This window comes from Rhineura floridana, chromosome 11 (assembly GCF_030035675.1).
Source record: "Rhineura floridana isolate rRhiFlo1 chromosome 11, rRhiFlo1.hap2, whole genome shotgun sequence".
Classification (NCBI taxonomy): domain Eukaryota; kingdom Metazoa; phylum Chordata; class Lepidosauria; order Squamata; family Rhineuridae; genus Rhineura; species Rhineura floridana.
In genome coordinates this window covers 19,222,616-19,243,866 of record NC_084490.1, presented here as the reverse complement: position 1 = coordinate 19,243,866, position 21,251 = coordinate 19,222,616, and the positions used below count along the sequence as shown (strand labels likewise).

General features: G+C 45.6%; 1 protein-coding gene across 2 annotated transcripts in view; it reads left to right on the top strand.

Annotated features, from left to right (window-relative positions):
- The first annotated feature begins 3,996 nt into the window (after nt 1-3,996).
- LOC133366413 (myocardin-like) overlaps nt 3,997-21,251 on the top strand; it is a 38,053-nt gene continuing 20,798 nt past the window's right edge. For both annotated transcript variants that reach the window (XM_061589472.1, XM_061589471.1), the window contains exons 1-6: nt 3,997-4,294; nt 5,334-5,419; nt 14,956-15,021; nt 17,313-17,371; nt 18,705-18,780; nt 20,150-20,299. In XM_061589472.1, coding sequence (XP_061445456.1) covers nt 5,365-5,419; nt 14,956-15,021; nt 17,313-17,371; nt 18,705-18,780; nt 20,150-20,299 — 406 coding nt within the window. In that variant the 5' untranslated portion in view covers nt 3,997-4,294; nt 5,334-5,364. The remainder of the gene's footprint in view (nt 4,295-5,333; nt 5,420-14,955; nt 15,022-17,312; nt 17,372-18,704; nt 18,781-20,149; nt 20,300-21,251) is intronic.

The following is a 21,251-nucleotide window of genomic DNA, read 5'->3' as shown; positions in this document are numbered from 1 at the left end:
ATGAGCTCTACCACTGAGACAATTGGGTCCTCACTCATACGTAAAGGCAGCATCTCATGTGCTGTCAGGTACAATGCCTCTCACTCAAAAACTCTTGTTTTCTCACACACAATCTGTCTGCCACATCATTGGGCACCTCAGCTTAAGCATCAGGCACATATGCATGAGTCACGTGTGTTGCTGAAGTACTGAAGCCAGAGTGGGGATAGAAATATACAAATGTTGCATTAGTGATGAAGAACATCTAAGTGTGTAAATCAAAATTTTTCTCATGTACACACATAATATATACAAGCACCATGAGAAAGAATTGGGCCCCTGCTTGTGTTAATTTTTAAAGAGAAAAGCAGTGATTTTTATAGGTGTGTGCTCTTCATACCTGCATGCATTTTCACTTGGATATTTCAATGTATGTAAGTACGAAATGTCATAAGATATGGGTTCATGGCCTGTTGAAAGTCATTACTGAAAACACAATCTCTCTTTATTTCTCCCTTGTGCACATGCACAAACACAAACACACACCACAATTTCATGTTATTGTACACACTACACATTTAAAACACCCCCGCCCCCAGTAATCCTGTGAACTATAGTTTACCTTTCACAGAACTACAGTTCCCAACACCCTCAACAATCTTCAATTCCCAGGATTCTTTGGGGGGTACTTTAAATGTATGTTGTGTATACAGCCATTCTCTGTCTGCTTCACTCACTTTCCCAGCCTCTCCACAAATTTGTGCTGCTGCAACGTAGTGAGGGTGTAAATGTCTTTTTTCACATACAACCAGGAGGGGTCAGTGTTGATCATCCATTCTCACCAATAGGCTCATTCCATCATGCACATGCAACTATACTGAAGCATGGGCACACATCTGCACATTCTCTCACTGGCGCGGACACACACACATGACCTTTCGCTTCAACCGCAAATCTAGTTGGGCTTCAGAGGAAGGTGGGCCGAGGGTGGTGCCAAGGGGCAGGGCTCAAAGTAGGGGGGCAGGGCAGAGAGCATGTCTGACTTTAAATACCCTGGTCAGAACCTGATCCGCCGCGTCAGTGAAATCCAGCGCGGGCCCTGGACGGCTGGCAACAGGTGACACCTGTTGTGTGAAGAAACACTCTCTGTGGCCTGACAGCAGCCGCTGGGAAAGGGCAAAGGGGAGCCAGTGAGCACCCACTGCAGTCACTCTGAGTCTTTCCAGTGTCTGACATGACGAGAGTCTCTGCAGTAATATGGGGCCTGCTCAGTTTGCTTTTAGGGCTGACCCAGAAGAATTGCACGGGATTGTCATTTCTGTCCCTAAACGTCTTCCTGCAAGAAAGCTCCCTGTCCTGTAAAGAGAACCAGGGGCATCTTTTTGAAGCTAGGGCTCAGGTCCGGAACCTCTGGAGAAATTTAAAAAATAAACAAGAGGGACTTGGAGTGTTCCTGTTCAGGGTTCCAGCACGCCATGCCTTCTTCCAGAAAGCTGTTCGGATCTCACTCGACTCCCTCCTGCTTGGTTTTCAATTTTCCTTTTCCAGCTGACACTCAAAATTCTATGGCTCCTGATGACCCATTCCTCGTGGATTTTTTTTATGGGGTTACCTCCTTTGGGTTCTTTTAAAAAAAGTATTTGTAGTTCTAAAAGCCTCAGAGTTCCCCCAGGCATGTTGATACATTCACTCTTGTTTTTCAGAGCCCTTTTTCTTTCTTTCTTTCTTTCTTTCTTTCTTTCTTTCTTTCTTTCTTTCTTTCTTTCTTTCTTTCTTTCTTTCTTTCTTTCTGCTGGCATAGCAGCACTAAGTTTAGGAAGCAATTGCCTCTGCAGGTGTGTGCAGAGCCCATGTCCCACTGCAGACAGCTTATGCAGCCATCACTGAACTGTCTAGCTGATCTTGGCTCAGCAAGCATTCCCAGCTATTGCGAAATCGCTGTTTCCCACCTCCCAAAAAATCTAGCCCCAGTTGCTTGTGAACTGTGGAGTCTGTCCCAGCAAGCACAAGCAGTGCAGCTGTTTTGTGCTGTTATTATGCTTGTGGATCATGCCACGTTGAACACCCACTAATGGGGATGGGTGAGAATTTCAATTCAGTTCACATTTTAAGACGGATCTCTCACATTCACTTTCTGAAACAAAAGAACTGAAACGTGGCAGTCCTTTGAAATTTGCACAGTTGAATTTTGCCATGCAGTTAACCACCCAACCAATGTTTACAAAAATGCATACATGAGGGGAAAGTGGCATAAAAATGAATATATGAGTGAAAATAATGTGCAAAAATGCATTATATTATGAGAAATGGCTGGCAAAAATGTGTCCATTAGTCAAAACTGCCTACAAAAATGTGTTTATTAGAAGAAATTAGCACTAAAAGGCTGGAGAATTTTCATGAGGATTAAAACAATTTTTCCACAAGTTGCTGCAGAAATGTGGAGAACTGAAATAAGATTGGAAAAAAGAGAAATTGAGAGAACTGAAATTGATAGATCTTTCCATCCCTACCCACCGATGAGCCCCAGTGAGTTCTAGTGGTTACAGTGTGGGGCTCCCTCTGGGGCGATCCCCACTCAGCCACGAAGCTCAATGGGTGATGACCTTGGGACCCCTCACCACCAATCAGGCTAACCTACCTCACAGGGTCGTTGTGAGAACAAAATTGGGAAGGGAGAACCATGTACACTACTCAGCCCAAGGGCCACATTCCCTTATGAGCAACCTGCTTTGGGTCATGTCTCATTATAGCAGCAGTGGGTGGGGGCAGAAACAAAAGGGCAGAGCAATGGATGTGCTATCTTTCCTTTCTACAGTAGGGTACATTCCACCCTCCCCAAAGCCAGAGGTTTCTACAGCACCCACCTCCCACATACCTCTCCCTCCTCCCTCCAGGCAAGCAAGAGGATATAATGACAGTTCAAGGGCACTTTCCGGCCTGGCAAAAAGCACTTGAGGAGGGTGGCAGAGCAGGGCCAGTGAGGGATGTGGCCTAGGGAAAGTCCCGAGGGCCAGATAGAAAGGCCCAGAAGGCCATGTTTGGCCCCCAGAGCTGAGCTTCCCCACCTATGCAATAGATGTGTATAGGGAGGGAGTAGGGATGGAAAGATGTCTGTCTCAGTTCTCTCAGTTTCTCACTTTTCTAATGTTAAATTCAGTTCCCTACATTTCTACAGCAATCTGCAATTTAAAAAAAAATCATCATGAAAATTCTCCACCATTTTAATGCGTATTTCTCCAAATAAACACATTTTTGTAGGCAGTTTTGACAAAGGTACAGTTGTTTCAAGCCATTTCTCATCATGTCATGCCTTCTTGCATGTTAGTTTCACTCATGTATTCATTTTTATGCACACTTTAAAATGTTGTTTAGTTGGCAAACTGCATCCCCAAATTCGAATAAATGCAGATTTTGAAGGATGGCTCGTTTCGGTTCTCATATTGTTTTGGAAATTGCAAATTTAATAAATTCTGCTTGAAATGCGAACTGAATCTAAATTCTCACCCATCCCCAGGAGGAAGCCGGAACTTCTCTTAGGAAAGAAGTGATGGGTGAGGCCTGACAGCAAGGGGTGCTGCGGGGAAATAATTTCTGGGTTCTCTGAGAAAGACGTGTGCATGTGAGGGGGGGGTTATACTAAAGGCTCCTGGCAGCAGGGCTCCTGGGTTCCTTGAGGGGGAAAAAACTGCTTGGTGGCTGATGATGTGAAGGGATGCTTGGGGCCAGGATTCTTGGGTTCCTTGGAAAGGAGTGGAGTCCAGTGCCTACCACCGGTGCCAGTAAGGGATGCTGCCAGGCCCCTGGCCTTCCCTAAGAGCAAGACCAAGATCTGCCTGGTAGCCTGGACTCCTAAGATCCCTGGGCAGGGAGTGGGCTCTGGTGGGCCAGCGAAAGGAGGCGGGGCGCTGGGATCGGGGGGGGGGTGGAGGGCAGGATTTGAATTGTCTTGCTGAGCCAGCAGCGCGATCCGGGTGTCGGGTGTCGCGGCAGGTGGCACCCGTGGGGAGGGGCGGCGGGAGCATGGCAGAGGCACAGGGACATCCCAGCTGCCCAGGGCCGGGGAGGGGGGCACGGTGGCGTCTGACCCCCAGGCGGGGGGCAGAGCCGTCGGCCCAACCCTGTCCGGAGGTCCCTGCGCTTGGCTGCCCCGCCGCTGCCATCCTCACCTGGGCAGCGAGGAAAAGAAGGACGCCACCCCTCCCCCCCGGAGAGGCCGCCGCCGGCAGACCTTCCCAGAGAAGCCGTCGGGGGCGGACGGTTCCCAGCACCCCCCAAGCCAAGCAGCAAGAGGAGAAGAGCTCTCCCGTCCATTCCGGTGAGCCAGGACGGCTGGTTCATACTTGGTTTGTGGGGGACGGGGATGGCATTGAATGGGCGGCAGCAGAACAGCGGAAGGACAAGCCAGGACTCCTGGGAGAAGCTGAGCTCTTAGGGGCTACGGCAGGCAGAGCGCATTCCCGGGATTTCTTCCTCAGGAGGGCATAGCGGGTGCGTAGAGGCAGGCGATTAAAAATAGTGGGGTTATCACACACCCCAAACTCCCCCAGTAAGGCTCCTGCCCCTTTAAATAGGGCAGAAACTCAACAGGTTCAACCCTCTCCTGTATCTGTACGAAGGAATTGCTCCACCTGCTGCTGCATTTCAGCGGACTGCATGGCTGTTAAGTTTGTTACTTTGTCCACCCGGCCTCCAAGGAGCTCAGGGTGACACAGACGCTCCTCCCTACCCCGCCCCTTCCTCCACATTTATTTATTAGATTTGTATCATGATTGTCCAGCAGTCCTGTGAGGTAGGCTAGGCTGAGAGATGGTGACTGGCCCAAGGTCACTCAGTAGTGCACTTCCTGGCTAAGTAGGGATTTGAATACTGGTCTCCCAAATCTTAGGCCAGTACTGTCTAACCACCACTATACCACACCGGCCTCACGACAACACAGTGAGGTAGATTTGTTTACTTATTATTGCATTTTTAATCCCACCCTTTCCCCAAGGACCTTAGGGTGACAACCACAGCTTCTCCCCATTTTATGTACACAACAAGCCTGTGAGGTAGGTGACAGACTGAAAACATTTCTGTACCACCCTTCAGTTCAAAATTACCACTAGCAGGCAAGGCCGAAGGTGACGGGCCCAAGGTCACATGGAAAGCTTCATGACTGAGTGGGGATTTGAACCCAGGTCTTCCTGGCCAAAGTCCAGCAACTTTCCAACACTGCATTCCTAGGCCTGGAAACTGCTAGAAAGAATTGCCTGCTGGCCTCTATAGAGCCTAATTGGCGATTTCTTCTTCATTTGCTCATCTTCTGTTTGTTTCCCATCTTCATATTCCGAATATCATTGGTGCCTACTCCTCAGATTTGGGATTATACCTGCAAAGACTCCAGAGATGACACTCCTGGCTTCTGAACGATCAATGCTTATCCGAAGCAAATTCCGTTCTGGTAAGTGGGATCTGAGTGGGATTTGGAGTTTATTCGTCTTATTTATTTATTTTTATTTAATTTATATCCTGCCCTTCCCCGTAGAAGGAGCCCGTGGTGGCAAAGAAGGAGCCCAGGGCAGCAATTTTGTGCGTACATGTCTTTAGGTTGTCAGCCCATGGTGCTGTTCTGTTTTTTGGTTTTTCCCTTTTTTTTGGAGGATGTGGTAATTGTGTCAGGCCTCAGTTCCTATGGTTTCACCTTGCATTTTAAAGATCTTTGTCATCAGCATCCCCCTGGGATCTCCTGGTCTATAAATGAAGGACAGTGGCTCAAGTGGTAGAGCTCATGCTTTGCATGCAAAAGGTCCCTGTTCAATTTTCAACATCTCTAGGTAAGGCTGGGAGCAACTCCTGCCTAAAATCCAATAATGCTGAACTAGACAGACCAAAGTTCTGACTCAGTATAAGGCAGTTTCCTATTTTCCTAAGAGAACAGTCTAGTCGTATAACCAAGGCTATGTTTTGTTAATTGGAGTTTTAAAAAATACCTACTGAGGCAAGACACTTTCTACAAGTAAGCAAGTCTATGCCAGTTCACAATCTGCACATGCAAAGCCTATGATGTTCTTTAGCATTACAGTGGTGTGGACGCCTGCTTTTACTGTTTATGCCGCAATTTAAATATTTTATATTTTCTTATACTGTGAGCTGCTTTGAAAAATTAATCAGAGTTGTAACATGAGGTGATATATAAATTCTTGAAATAAACAAAATAAATGAATAATATGATGCAAACTGAGAGAAATTGGCCAAATTCGCTTATTTTGAATGATTTCCACACCACCTGCTAGTTGCAGGAAGGGTCAAAAGAGCCTAAGCAAGGTGCTGGGTGTCTCTGACCTGCACAGAAGACCTTCCTGGTGGTGGATTGTGCCCCAAGGGTTAGATCTGTCTGTCTCCCACTCTGACATCCTGAATGCAGGGCCGGTGGCACCAGACAGCTCCGTTGGGGAGAGAGCAGAGGCCTGGAGCCACTGGTGCTATCTTCTCACTGATTCACGGGAGGGAAAAATGCATGAATTTTCTGTACTGTGTGAAGCAACAACACAGGCCCGGTTCCCCAAATCTTAGCGTGAGCTAGGTTTTCAATGCCAGGTCTTGCACTAGGAGCAGGTAAAGAGGAGTTGTCTCTATGCATGTGTGGAGTGCTTTTCCCCACACCCCTTTGGAACCACCATTCACCACTCCGCCATTCATGTGACTGGATTAAGGTCAGAGGGTGTGGCTTCCTTCCAGACAGGCTTGAGATAAAGAAATTAACCTCTCCAGGGCACCATCAGTGGGAATCATAATGACCTATGGCTTAGAGTTTCTGTAAGGCTCAACTCTAAAGGCAAATCAATGCTGTTGATGATATTCTTGATCCAAACATATCCCACATACAGGGGATGTGCACACTGCTGACCTTATATCAGGGGTCTCCAGTGTGGCACCTATATATATACGCCAGTATGCCTACCAGTACCTTTTGTGCCATGAAAGATCTCAGTAAATGTCCTATCAAAAAGTGCATGAGAGATTGCTCTTCCTCCCCATTTCCTGTTTGCACTTGCTTAGCCTCTTCTTGAACACAACCCCTTAAACATGCCCACATTTCATTGGATGCCAGGATTGGACATCCTCCTTCCCTTTCATTCTGAACAATGGAGTGATGCAAAAAGCTTTTCCCTGTGAGCAAGCGTGGCTGATGTAGGTGCTTTTGACCCATTGACTGGGGTAGGGATGCCTACACCATTTTGTGCTCCTGTCTCTTTTCTGCTCTTTTAGATGTGGCGGCCATTTTGTGTTATGCCATGTGCTCCATGGCAGCCATTTTGTGACTGACGCCCACGGCACTTTCTCAAAATTGCAAAGTTTTGGTCCACTGGCCCAAAAAGGTTGGCAACCTCTGCCTTGTACATTTGTTTGACTCAAAAGTCAAAATGACATCACACAAACACACCCTCCCTGGTTAATGACATGCAGAAACGGAGCTGCCAGGAGAATAGTGGCTGTCTTCTGCAATCTGCTACCCACCTGAAGCTAAATCCAGTCCTGATATTTAAAGGTACAGATATACATCTCTTTACCCCTCTATTAGGATACAGATACATGGTCTAGGACAGCCAGTGTAGCAGGTAGCTCTTGAATTTCAGTCAGCAAAATGGATAAGGTCAACAGTCAACACATACTTATTTATGAACAGCTGTTTAGGCTTTGAATGTTTGTTCATTTGTGCATTGGCTGGGGAGCAGGGAGGGAAGGCTGGACTTTTTTCATTTTCAAAAATTGCATCACCTTAAGCTGAGCACCCCTGAACATGTTCAGTTATGGCAACTGATCTCAGGTCTGCCTACAAATCATGAGAGTTTTAAAAAATGCATGTAAGGTTTCCTTCTGTAGCCAAGAAATTTGCCACTTTCCTACTTGCTTGACAAGCCTGGGCATGAAAAGCACAGTGCAGTTGCATACATTTAAGGCACATTCCCCTCCCACAAAGAATCCTGGGAACTGTAGTTTACCCCTCACAGAGCTGTAATCCCCAGCATTTTTAACAAACCACAATTCCAAGGATTCTTGGGAGTGCTTTAAATGTATGGTGTGTACACAGCCTTTCTCGCGCTCACATACACACGGTTTTAAAGTGCCTTTTATAGAATTATGTCACCTTTCTCCTTCTCTTTATGCCACCTTTCTCTGAAGTGCAATACAATAATAGGGATATAGGTATGGCAGTGGTGGCCAATGAGTCAGGCCAGGAAGCTCTAGCAGTAATGGAGGCCAGGAATGAGGGTAGGGTTAAACTGTGCGAGTGAAGTAGGTGTGTGGGTCAACGAGTGCTCCCTCCAAGTTAATAACAAGGCCGAAGCAGCAGAACACGCCCGTTTTAGTCACTTGCAAGGGCCAATGTCACACTCTCCCTCAGGAACACTTTCCCCTCAGTTTTCTGTCCCAGTGGCACCTCATAAACTAATCCTGGCATCCAGCAGACATTTTGTTCAAGCTCTGTCAGTCTAGTAAACAGCCAATCTCCTCAAGCCACGATATGCACATTCCTTGGTGGCAACTATGGTGTCCTGGTCCTGACAAGCTTCCCTCCTAAGTCAAACCATCCCTCAGAATTTCTCCACAGATTACTGTATATTTATTAAGTGTAGCCTGTGTTTGTGCAGTGTTTCTGTACATATGAACATCAGTATTGTTTTAGTTGTTAGACTTGCTAAAGCTTTAGAAAGGCCCATTTTTAGGCACTTGTTTATGTGTCTTTGGTTGTGTATATGTTGGTTGTGGTGTGGCTAGGGAATGATAAAAAATTAAAGTTCGCCTTCTGATAATGAGCAACAGCTTTTGTTTATTCACTTGTAAATGATCGTGCAGTGCTTCTTTCAGTATCTCAGAAACGCACTTGCAGTGAGGCTTCAGTGCAAAAAATGTCTTGTAAGTTCAATCAGTTTATTTATTGATTGGTTAAAGTGAAATGATTTAAGCAAAACATACTTCCATTGGTTGACAAACCTGGTGAAAACGCATTAAGCTGTGTACAAAGCACATCCCCCCCACCCCAAAAAAGATTGTGAGAATTGTAATTTACCCCCCACAGCGCTGCAATTCCCAGCACCCTTAAGAAGCTACAGTTCCCAGGATTCTTTGGGGTGGGGGACGTGCTGTGAATGTGCAACCTATGCAGCAAAGATGTGTATCATGCAGGTACTTGCATCAAGGAGCTGGAACTGGCGACAGTTTTCCCAAAGTGGGCAAAACACTGGTGCATCCCTGTTTCTTGTGTGAAGGGTCCCTCATGTTGTGTATCTGGTGGGTTCCCCTGAGTGGTCCTTGCAACCTCTAGCCTGGGAGTTAGGGGCATCTTGTGTTTCTAGCCTTTTAAATAAATAGCTAGTGGCGTCACCCCAGCTGCTGCTGACAACGGGACAAATGCCCAGGCAGGCAGGCAGGCAGGCAGGCAGGAGAGAAGGGGGCACAGGAATAGAAACGCTTGCAGCAGTCCCACCCTCCAAAGGTATGACGTGCCTGCTGTTTGATGGTGGGGCGAGGGGAGGGCTCAGCCAACCTATCGTATCAATTTGTTACTTTTCCTTGGACAAGGTTATCCTTCCCAGCATAGGGAGTCATTGTCCCAGGGGAGCATTATTTGGATTTCTGTGCACTAATGCATGAAAAAAACCACCCTCAAACTGCTTTTGTTCCAAAGTGGTATAGCAAGGTTCATTTAAATTTCCAGGGCAGGTGGGCCACAGCTGCTGTGCCAACTCGACCACCTTATCTTCTACTGGTGTCTCTGTGCTGGCAACAGGGAAAGCGGAAGAGGAGGGCACAGCGGTGAATCCAATCAATCTACTCTCCATTCTAGCTCCAGTGCATTTGATCCACTTTTTGTTCCAGATTCAGTGGTCAGAGTGGTGGAGCTACAGGAAAGAGGAACAAGCTGTGGGTATCTCAATGCTAAGGATATAAATTAATGCAGCTGTCATGGCTTCCCTTCCTTCCCAGGGAACAATGAAACCTGTCATTTTCTGAGCATGCTGAGAATTGTGTTAGAGAAGCTCCAACTTCCTGATGTCCTCGGAGAATAAAAATACCAAGGATTCTACTTGGGGGAAGGGGCAGAATTTCTGGGTTGTAGCTAACTAAGTTCTGCTCAGAGTAGACCCGCTGAGATTACTGAAACCAAGTTACATGTCTATTAAAGTCAGTGGGTCTACTCTGAGTAGAACTAGCATTGGATACAACCCATTACTAGTTACGTTAATGTAAGTTTAATGTATAGGACAAAAGCCTAAAGCAGATGGGAAATCCGAAGCTTGGGGCCAAAGGCATCCCTCCGAGCCTCTCTATCTGGCTGTCAGGACTATCCCCAGGTCACTCCCCCTCCTCAACCATATACCCTCTCCCCAGGCCACACCCTTCTTAGCCACACCCCCTCTCTCCAGGGCACACCCTTCTTAGCCACACCTCTCTCTCCAGGGCATACCCCTCCTTAGCCACACCCCCTCCCCCAGGGCACCTACTTAGCCACACCCCCTCTCCCCAGGCCACACCTCTCATTGGCACTGCTTTGCACTATTCTCAAGTGTTTTTGCCTCACTAGAATGTGTATCTGATAATGCCTCTTGCTAGCTTGGATGGAGGAAAGAATGGGGGTGTGAGCATGTGTACAAATAGCCTACTGTACAAAGGCAAAATTTACATTTTTTCTTTATCCACTTTTGCCCCTGGCCCTCCCCACCATTGGCATGTGCCCCCCCCAAAAGGAATGTGGCCCTCGGGCTGAAAATGTTCACCACTCTTGCCCTGAAGGGTGTCCAAAAGCCTCACAACTCTGTTTCCCTGTGATGCATCGTTACACAGCTGCAATTCCCAGAATCCCTCTCTGTGTGTATGGGGTGTGGGTGAAGCATGAATGCTTTTGTACTACAGATATGTCTTCAGTGTTCTCCTGTGTGCTTTTGATTAACTTCCTTATAATTATTCTTACCCTCATCAAGCATTAAGATTCCAAGCAACGCCCAGAATTATTTTTTAAAGTCTGCTGTCGGACTGGACTGTTACTTGTGTGCTTGTCCATCTGCCATGGTTGAGGATTTGCCTCATTGCTCATTTGATTGTCCTTTGTATAAGGACATTAGATACAAATGCTGCAAAACATGGACTTTCTTGTGATAAGGGGCAAAAATACAGTTTTATTTGGCAATAAACAATAAACGAGTGGACCAAGAAGGTTGCAAACTGCTCTCGTTGCTGTCCAAATCAGAGCCTCCTAGGTTAACTATTTCCAACTCTTCCTCCTCCATGAATGCAAGTAAGCACTTCATCATCTTGTTCTGTCTCAAGCATGTTGTTTTCACTGGGGATTGAAAAGTTCATCATTGGATCATCCCAGCACATTTTATTTCTGCCAAGGAAATGCACTTGATCTCTGGGAAGCTATTCTGTAGGGTGGAAAGTCCACCTGTTGTCTTACTGGCAGACCAAATGGCTGTGCCCTTTATGCTTCAGCTTGATATCATAGACAGCCGTGTATCATGTGTATTACACCAATGTACTGTGATGTTTCTACCTGTCAGGTTTCTGTGCATACATCGTTCCACAGCTCATTATGAACAAGTTAATGTTGTCATACTACATTAGCTAATGTCAGTCAACCATCAATCATAACAAACTTCCACACCATAGCATATGGCATAGAACATAGGAGATCAGTGCTGAATTGTACATTCCTCCTTTAGTTTTCATTTTGTGGTTTGTTGTCAAGTAATTAAGACTTTATTCAGTTAAAGCAGCCCCTTAAATAAAGCTGCCTTTCTTCTGATGCTGGCATTCACCTTCAAAAGGGTTGGCTTTAGTCACTTGTTGGCCAAAGCAGATATAATTCCCAATTTATTTGATATATTCATTGTTGATTTTAATAGAACCTTCTGGGTAATACTTATTATGCATCCATTTCATTTCTGAGACATTCATTTCCAGGCCAGTTTCATGTGATTTTTATTCCAGTTTGTATAATTTTCCTTTTCAATTCCATAGTTTAGTTACCAAGTATTATACAGTAATCAGTAAAAGCTAGATATATGCATCATTGCTGTTAATTCAATTTAATTCCAGTTTGTTTTATTGAACAGCAATTCCAGAATTGTAGAGTGTTTTTTAAGAGAAAATTGTCTTGACTTCCCTTGTCTCACTCCCTTGCAAATCTGGATGCATTTCATGTTTTTAAAAGTTCTAAATGTTTCAGAATTGTTTTAGTTGTTTTAAATATGTTCTTATTTGATTTTAACTTGTACTGTTTCAACTTTTTGCTATTTGCCACCCTGGAGTCCTTTGGAAGGGCAGGATACACATTTTATAAACAAAGAAAGAAAGAAATAGTCCCGGGTTGCTGAACAGGGTGATATTTGCAGTTCACAGGGCCAGCACCAGAGGGCAGCCAGGTTGGGCCCTGGCTGAGGGGCCCTGCAGCCCAGAGGGGCCCCTGAAAGGCCCCTCCTTAGGTTGGGAGGGTAGCACTTCCCGTTCCATGATCCACAGCAGCGTTGGCTCCCAACACTGCTGCGGATCTTAAGAGAGGGAGCTCCTGGGCACACACACCTCAATACAGTCAGCACGGGCTTCAGTGAGCCTGCACACATACCCCATCTACCTCTCCTGTCCATGTAAATGATGTGTGCACATGCTCACATTTTTTCATCCATCCTTCTATCTCCCTCCTTCCTTCCCTCCTGTTGTAAGCTCTTTGGGGCCAGCAATCTGTCTGTTTTTACCTGTGTAACTCCAATGTACCATGCACACTATGATGCAGTATATATGGATAACTACGGTGCTGGTTCCAGGATTTTGGGGGCTGTTGGGCATGGCACCTTCAGTGGAGGACCCTAATCTGGAAGAGGTGGGACATGAAATGAGAATTCTCTTATTGGATATTCTGTGGTAACATTATTAGTGCAGTAGACCCTCTGCTGGTCTTTGGGCTCCAGTAAACACCCAGCCTTGCCACCCTCTGGAGCCAGCCCTGAATAAATAATTGTTGACAAAAGTGACACAAAGTAATGTAAGAACATAAGAAGAGCCTGCTGGATGCGGCCAGTGGCCCATTTAGTCCTGCATCCTGTTCTCACAGTGGCCAATCGGTTGCCCATGGGAAACCCGCAAGCAGGACATGCGTGCAAAGTGAACTCTCCCCTCCTGCAGCAACTGGTATTTGGAAGCATACTACCTCTGCCTATGGAGGCACATTGTGGCTAGTAACCAGTGATAGCCTTTTCCTCCATGAATTTTTCTAATCCTCTTTTAAATCTGTCCAAGTTGGCGGCTATCACTGCCTCTTGTGGGAGTATCCAATATTTCACGTAGTTGCTGAACTGAATGTTTATAACCAATAGTTGAGAATCCTGAACTGAGACATCTTGTTCCTTGATGGTTTGCAGTTTAAGGATCATTAAAGGCCTTAATTCTATGGAAAAATCTGTTTTTAGTTACTTTAGTTAACATGCATTCATTAAGTTGCTTTAATTTTTGCCTTTTAAAATCTCAAATCACAATGTGCAAACTCCTTTCATTTCACTTCAGAGCTGGATAATTACAAGCGTCTTTTGTGAGCACTCAGAAGAGACTAATCTGTTTTCCAAGGGCTCTCTCCTGCTTTGTAATGTTGGTGCATATGTGCTAATTATGGTGTGTACACGCATCTTTTTGTATTGCCCGCTGGGAGTTATAGTTCTCAGCATCAGCCACGGAGGAGAGCTGCTTGTAATCACAATAACTAGTTAGGAGTAAGTAGTGTAACAGCAAAGAAATGTGCATGCACCTACAAAACATCAGGCTTTAGGTGGGAACAATAGTAGTTACTTTAATTTGTGTACTGCTCTTCTGTACAGATGCACCAAAGCAGCCCACAACAGGAGAATAGCAATACAAGAGGATGATCAGGGGACTGGAAACAAAGCTCTGTGAGGAGAGACTGAAAGAACTGGGCATTAGCCTTGAGAAGAGAAGACTGAGGGGAGATATGATAGCACTCTTCAAGTACTTGAAAGGATGTCACTCAGTGGAGGGCCAGGATCTGTTCTTGATCGTCCCAGAGTGCGGGATACAGTATAATGGGCTCAAGTTGCAGGAAGCCAGATTTCAGCTGAACATCAGGAAAAAATTCCTAGCTGTTAGAGCGGTACAACAATGGAACCAATGACCTAGGGAGGTAGTGGGCTCTCCAACACTGGAGGCATTCAAGAGGCAGCTGGACAGCCACCTGTCGGGTATGCTTTAAGATTGAGCAGGGGGGTGGACTAGATGCACAAATAGGAGGTCAAAGACCAGAATGCTGAAAAGATATAGCTTTATTCTGTGCACAGAGGCACCATAGATTTCTTGTATATAAAAAAATTCTTGTGTAAAATATGTTAAAGCCCAACGCGTTTCAGCTTGTGCAGTCAAGCCTTCATCAGGGGAAAATTAAACTCTTCAGAAAAATATTAAGACAAACTTTTTCTGGTATCTTCCTTATCGCTGTTGACAACATATTGGGTGGACTAGATGGCCTTTTAGGCCCCTTCCAATGTTACAATTCTATGATTCTAAGAACAGGGCTGCACATCAAAGCTTAATTACGATAAACAGTCTAGCACTAATTCATTTCAAAACATAATATAGCAATCTCCTCAACAGTTTTTTTATTGCCAGTTTTGGATTTGCAACACTCCACCTCCCCCATCTCATTTTGCATTCTGAGAAGAACTTTTTGGGGAACTAGTGCTTGGTTCATAATACAATTGAACATTATGAACTGGACGATTATGTCTTTTCAAACCAAGTAATTACAAACTTTGCCAACATCACTAATCTCGAACTATATATCACTTCCTGTACTTTCCATATAGGTTTTGTGCGGAGATTTTGGCAAATGATTTTAAGACTATGATTTTGGAGTTTAAGTGTGCACTCCTTTTTTCTTAGTTGGCTGATACAAATAAATATTATTATTCATATCTTGTTTCCTTCCTACAGTACTCCAGCTGCGAATGCAACACCGGCGGTCCCAAGAGCAACTCTCTGAACGCCACTTACTTCCAGGTGAGTCCTACTCATCAAAGTGAAGCGAGTTACATGGCAAAAGGGTTTCAGCATGGATGCTGGAGAGTGATGGATGCTAGAGGAAGGGCTGGGCTTCTAACTGTGAGATAAGTTTGCCACCTTTTAAAATGGACTAGCAACAACACAATAATAGGCCATAATCAACAGGTAAAGCCTTTCCTGCCATGGAGGTGAAGTGAAGGGGAAAGCTACATCTGTTGAACTTTATACACCTTTATAGCACATTTACACTACTTTGGCTTCCCCCAACGAATCTTGGAAACTGTAGTTTACCTCTCTCGGAGCTACAATTTCCAGCACCCTTAACAAATTTCAGTTCCCAGGATTCTTTGGGGCAAGCTATCTGCTTTAGATATGATTTAAATGTTTGATGTGGACAGTGTGCATGTGACTTTACTCTGGTATTGTACGTAAGCCACTCTGTGAGCTTTTTTGGCTGAAGAGTGGGGTACAAATACTCTGAATTAGTATTTGCTGCATAGGCCAGCAGTGGCTCTCCAGAGCCTTTGCCCACTTTCTGCTGCTCAAGATGCTAGGAGACAGAATGGGTAACTTTGACCCTGTGGCCCTCCAGATGTTGCTGGACTCCTACTCCCATCAGCCCCAACCAGCATGGCCAGTGGCCAAGGATTGTGGGAGCTGTAGTCCAACAACACCTCGAGGGCCACAGGTTCCCCATCCTTGTGTTAGGGATTGAACATGAGGTCAAGTTCATGCAAAGATTGTGCTCCGTCACTGAGCTATTATGGACCCTCACAGTAATACATGTGCAGGACAGATGGACTGCAGACAAGCTGTAGAGACTGAAGTTAGCTAGGATGGAGACAATGATTAGGGAATAATCCCCCATACTTCTGTTTTTCTCCCTCTTCCATAATGCTTTTTTCCAGAAAGGTGAAGTCAAAGCGACTTACAAAAAGTAAAAAATAACATAAAAGGTACCAATAGAAAAGAACAGAACCAACTCAGCCGCACACTTGTAAAAGATGAGCAGGAAATTAAGGTCCAAAGGCCTTGTGAATAAGAGTGTTTTTGCCTGGTGTCTAAAAACAGAAAGTGGGGAGAACGTTCCGTAAGCAGTAGAACTCAGGGTCACCCAATGAAACCATGGCCAGCCCTATCATTAGGCAGAGTGAAGCAGTCACCTCAGACAGCAGATGCTGAGGGCCTTGACACAGACAGAGTTGTGTGTGTCGCGTGCCCTGCCCTGAGCCCTCTAAGCTAGCCTGCTGCACTCAAGTATGGTGGAGGTACCCCCCAACAGCTTTCTTGAAGTAACATTCAGCTACAGTCTTGTTGGCTTCTGTACATAGAAGCACCATCTTGTCCTTTGCCTTAGGTAGCAAAATGTCTTAGGCCGGCCCTGAATGGAACCGATGGGCACTAGATTCAGGACAGACAAAATAAAAATATTTCTCCACACAATGCATAACTAGCTTATGAGAATTTGCTGCCACAAGATGTGGTGATGGCAACTGGCTTAAGATTGCACTTAAACACTTTCATAGATGATACATGCATCAATGGCTATGAGTCATCATGGCTAAGTAGAACCTCCAGGTTTAGAAGCGGTGTATCTCTGAATACCAGTTGTTGGGGGTGGGTGAGTAAGAGAGATGGGGGTCTATTGCTTATGTGCCCTGCTTGTAGGTTCCCTGGAAGCATCTGGTTGGCCACTGTGTGGGAAACAGGATGCTGAATTATATGGAATTTTGGTCTCATTGGACAGACTCTTTCTATGTCTTTAACCAGGCAAGGACCAGGAGCCCTGTAGGCCAAGTCCCATCCCCCACTCTGCAGGGACAACTGGGATTTCTACTCAACTTACCGCATTTAGCTCCAGACATTTTGCCAGGCACTGGCCACATGTTTCCAAGTTTCCCTCCACCATCTTGAGGGCTCGAGACTTGGGAATTTTTGAATGCTTACTGAGGATCCCAGAGCTGTGATTTCTGCACTCTGGCGTGACAAAATTGTGCTTAAGCAGGATGGAGACACCCTTGAATCATGTTACCCCCATTTTATAGATCAGGCAGTCCCTGATATACCTGACACAACTTGGTTGATTTATGGCTCAATTGGGATTTGAAATCAAATTTCTCCATCTCTGCGGAGTGAAAAAATCCCGCCACCTCTTGTGTAAATGCTAGTTCTTGTTTATTAAGACTTAGTGGCTTAATATTCTGAGAGAGGAAGAAAACGTATTAACAAAAGATGGGGAATTTCTTCTTGTGTTTATGCTAACATGCTTTCCTTTTTCAATCCTCCAGCACTCAACAAACCCCTTGCAACTTTGTCGCAGCCCAATGGGACACAGGGCCAGAATCGGGTGAGTATTAATGGGATTTGAGAATTTGAATAACATGTGATAAGTTGCTGGGGGGTTGTCCTGGGAACACAGACAGCTGCCTTACACTGAGTCAGGCCATTGGTCTATCAAGCTCAGTATTGTCTACACTGACTGGCAGCAGCTCTCCATGGTTTCAGGAGTCTCTTGCAGCCCTACCAAAAGATGACAAGGACTAAACCTGGAACCTGCATGCAAGGCAGATGCTGTGCTACTGAGTGATGGCCCTTCTCCTAACGTGCCACAAGGCAAGCTGCTTTCAAGGGATCAGACCACTGGGAGAGGCTTTGCCTTCTGCATCAGCCGCCATCTCTGACTGCTGGCTCAGCAAGTACTTTGCCCAGGGCTGACTCAAACCTGGAACCAGCCCAGCCCTGAGATAGAGAGTGCGAGCAGATGCAAAGGTGTACAGGTATACTGGACCTTTTAGGAGCAGAATGAAAGGTGAAATTTTCTACAGGAGCAGCTTTTCTGAGCCCTGCATGGCAAGCTGCATCTATCAAAATTCCCTCTTCTTTCCATGGCTAGCTAAAAAAATTAAACGTGGGTCCCATGTTGCAAGTTGCAGTTAAAGATGGGGCCTCCTGGGACTGAGAAAAGTTGGAAGACATAACTCTGACAGGCAGTGGCTCTCAATCTCTCCTAGCTCTACCTACCTGAGATATTCGTAATAAATGTCTTCCCAAGGTATGCCCAAGGCTAATGCTTGGAACAAGTTTTTTTTTTAATTACAATGCTTTAAATTCAAATGATGTGGGGCTGGAGATCATCTGCTTTGCATACAGAAGCGCCCAGGCCCCACTATCCTCCATCTGAAACCCTGCAGAGCTGCTGCCAGTCAGTGTAGGCAATACTAACCTAGATGGACCAGTGGTCTGAGTTGGTACAGGGCAGTTTCCTACGTTCCTCTCCTGCTTACCATCATGTATTCAGAACAGCACATTTGCTTTCAGTCTCACTCTTGGAAACTCTGTCAGAGCCCATCTAGATAGCAGCTGCCCAAACTCCATCCATGGTTGAGTGTTTTAGTGGCGTGGGGAGAGAGCAGGGGCGCTGACGAGATAGGGAAGGAAGGGGTATGACTTTCAGCCACCTGGAAGTCCTTGTTCAAGGCTCAGGAACATTGGCCAGGCTGGGCTTGTTATATTTTGGGGGTCCAGGGCAGAGCTTGGAAAAGTTACTTTTCTGAACTATAACTCCCATCACCCCCAGCCAACATGGCTGATGGGAGATGTAGTTCAAAAAAGTAACTTTTCCAAACTCTGGTCCAGGGAGAGCGGTTGCTAACGATGTGATTCCCCCTGCTGCTCCTCAGGCCAATGAGATGACAAAGCTGAAAGGCTCGATCCGGCCCCACAAGGCCAGCACCGCTAAGAGCCAGCTGGCAGAAGGTAAGGAGCAACGTCTGCCTGGGAGAAAATGGTTCAGTTCGTATTTTAATGCAGCTGTTCTCCGAACACTTCTCTGAATTTTGTGATACAGTTTTGCAACCAAGAGTAACATACAAAATGTGTACAGTTTGGGAGAAATGTGCACAAAAATGCATGAATCAGTGGAAGTAATGTACAAAAATCCATTATATTAGGGAAATTTGCTTGCAAAAATGTGTGCATCAAAATGCATATATTAGGAGAAAAGTATATGAAAATGTGTGTGGTTTTTGTGTGGACTTTAAAAAAAAATCACAAACGTGAAAAAATGGCAAACTGAATTTGGATTTCAGGTTAGAAAAGTTAGAAACTAAGAGAAATTGATATCCATCCCTAGGTACCATTCACCGTTGCCAATCCTGTACTGTGTATGGAATGAAGGACAACTGCTTAGAGGTTTTTTAAAGATTAAGTGGTTTATAAATGTTTCAAACAAACAAACACAGGTCCTAAAACACTGTTATAAAATCCAGGAGCCCTAGTTAGTGGCATCCTCTGCTTCATCTCAGTCCATCCATTGATCACTCAGAGATAAACTCGCCTTGGCCTGGTTCAGAATGGTGCATAGGTCTGTCTTCTGAAAATGAAACGTTCACTTCCAGAAGCAACATGCCTCCACATACCAGGTCACCAGGGGATGACTATATCCCTCAAACGCTGGGCACTTCCCGACTGTTGCTATTTTTGGGTGGGATTCAGTCACATACCTGCAAATTCAGATTATGCGATTACAGTTCATTGGGAGGTCTTGCCCAACAAACCCACTTCCCTCAGAAGACTGGGACATTTTGTGATCAGGAAAGTGATGGGGACGTGCACTGGAAAGTGTGGGATAACATTATGGGGGAAGGGCTGTAGTTCAGTGGCAGAGCATCTGCTTTGCATGCAGAAGGTCCCAGATCAATCCCCAGCATCTCGGGGTAGGACTGGGAGAAACTCCCATCTGAAACTCTGGAGATCTGCTTCCAGCCAGTGTTGATAGTACAGATCTGAGGTTGGTGGGCCAACAGTCTGAACCCATATAACGCAGCTTCCTATGTTGCTAACACTTGCTTTGACACAACATCTTCTAACCTACCCACAAACAAATCAGGATGAATGCTCACTTCAATAAATAGCCAACAGTGCCCAGCCTACCTGCAAACAAATCAGGATGAATGCTTAATAAACAGGTTGTGTGGGAGTGACCTCTGTTTTCATTGTTCATCCCAGGAATATCTGGTTAGCTGCTGTTGGAATACAAAGTCCTCCAGGGTCCAGCAAGTCTACTCTACTGTTTTTTCTTCTGCTTTCTTCAACCTCTTAGTCTCTCTCTCCACTTTCACTACAGTATCTCCAGGAGACCCTTCTGAGCTTCAGGACAAAAAGGCTCGCCTGGCCGAAGACCTGAGCGAGAAGATCCTACATCGCCCTGGACCACTTGAGCTGGTGAAGAAAAACATCCTTCCCTTAGATCCAGGGATCAAGGATGCTTTGACGGGTAATGACTTAGGAGGACTCCCCAGGAAGGGGAATGTTATGTCACAAGATAAAAATGGGAAGTCAGCACTCTTTAGGAATCCTGTTTGGGAGAGAGGATTGATCCAGTAATGGGATATGGAGGGACAGGTCCTCATGGGACAGGGAAAGCCCTTTGACTTTGGTATTCTCAAGGAGAATTGCTGTAATAGGAAAGATACAGCAAAGTCAAATGGGTACTAGAGAGTTGAATTTGGAGAACTGGGTTTGAATCCCACCTCTGCCTTTGGCCTGGCATGAGGCCTCTTTTAGCCTCATTCTCGTCTTCAAAAAGGGAATATTGGCAACGCAAGGTTGCTGTGAGAAGAAATGTGCTAAAATTTTTAAGAAAATAATTTTGCAACATGTGAAGGGCTGCATTATTTGGGATTAGCTGCGGCAGCTTACCTGGGGTCAACTTGGCTCACTGGATGGAATGTTCACAGAAAAGGGTTCAAAGTGCTGTTTTGTTAGCACCCTCCCCCCCAGACATTACATTAATCAAACAGGAAATACATGGGGGTGTGGTGGACAGCAGGGATGAGCACACTAGCTCTGCCGTCCCCATCACAATTCTCATTGCCTTCCAACTATGGATGGTGTGACTCTCTGCTTTTTTTATCTGTGGGGGCTCCCTGCGGCTTTTAGAACACTAATTTTCCAGGGTTCTGAAATGCATGGGGGGAGCCTCTACGAATACAGAAGGCTCCCCACTGCTTGTCTTCCACAGGTGGGAAATTGACTGAGACTATGATAACAGTGTGTGTATGTGAAGCTAGCATACTTGTGTTGCACGCACCCTAGTCTCCATGTGGTGTGAGACTTCCAGGGGTGCCAGTGCTTACCAAGGGCTTTGTTTCCTTGGATTGAAGGTCAGCGGAGACTGTGGTATCTTTATATAGTTTATTTACACATATGCACAACCTGAGCTTAAG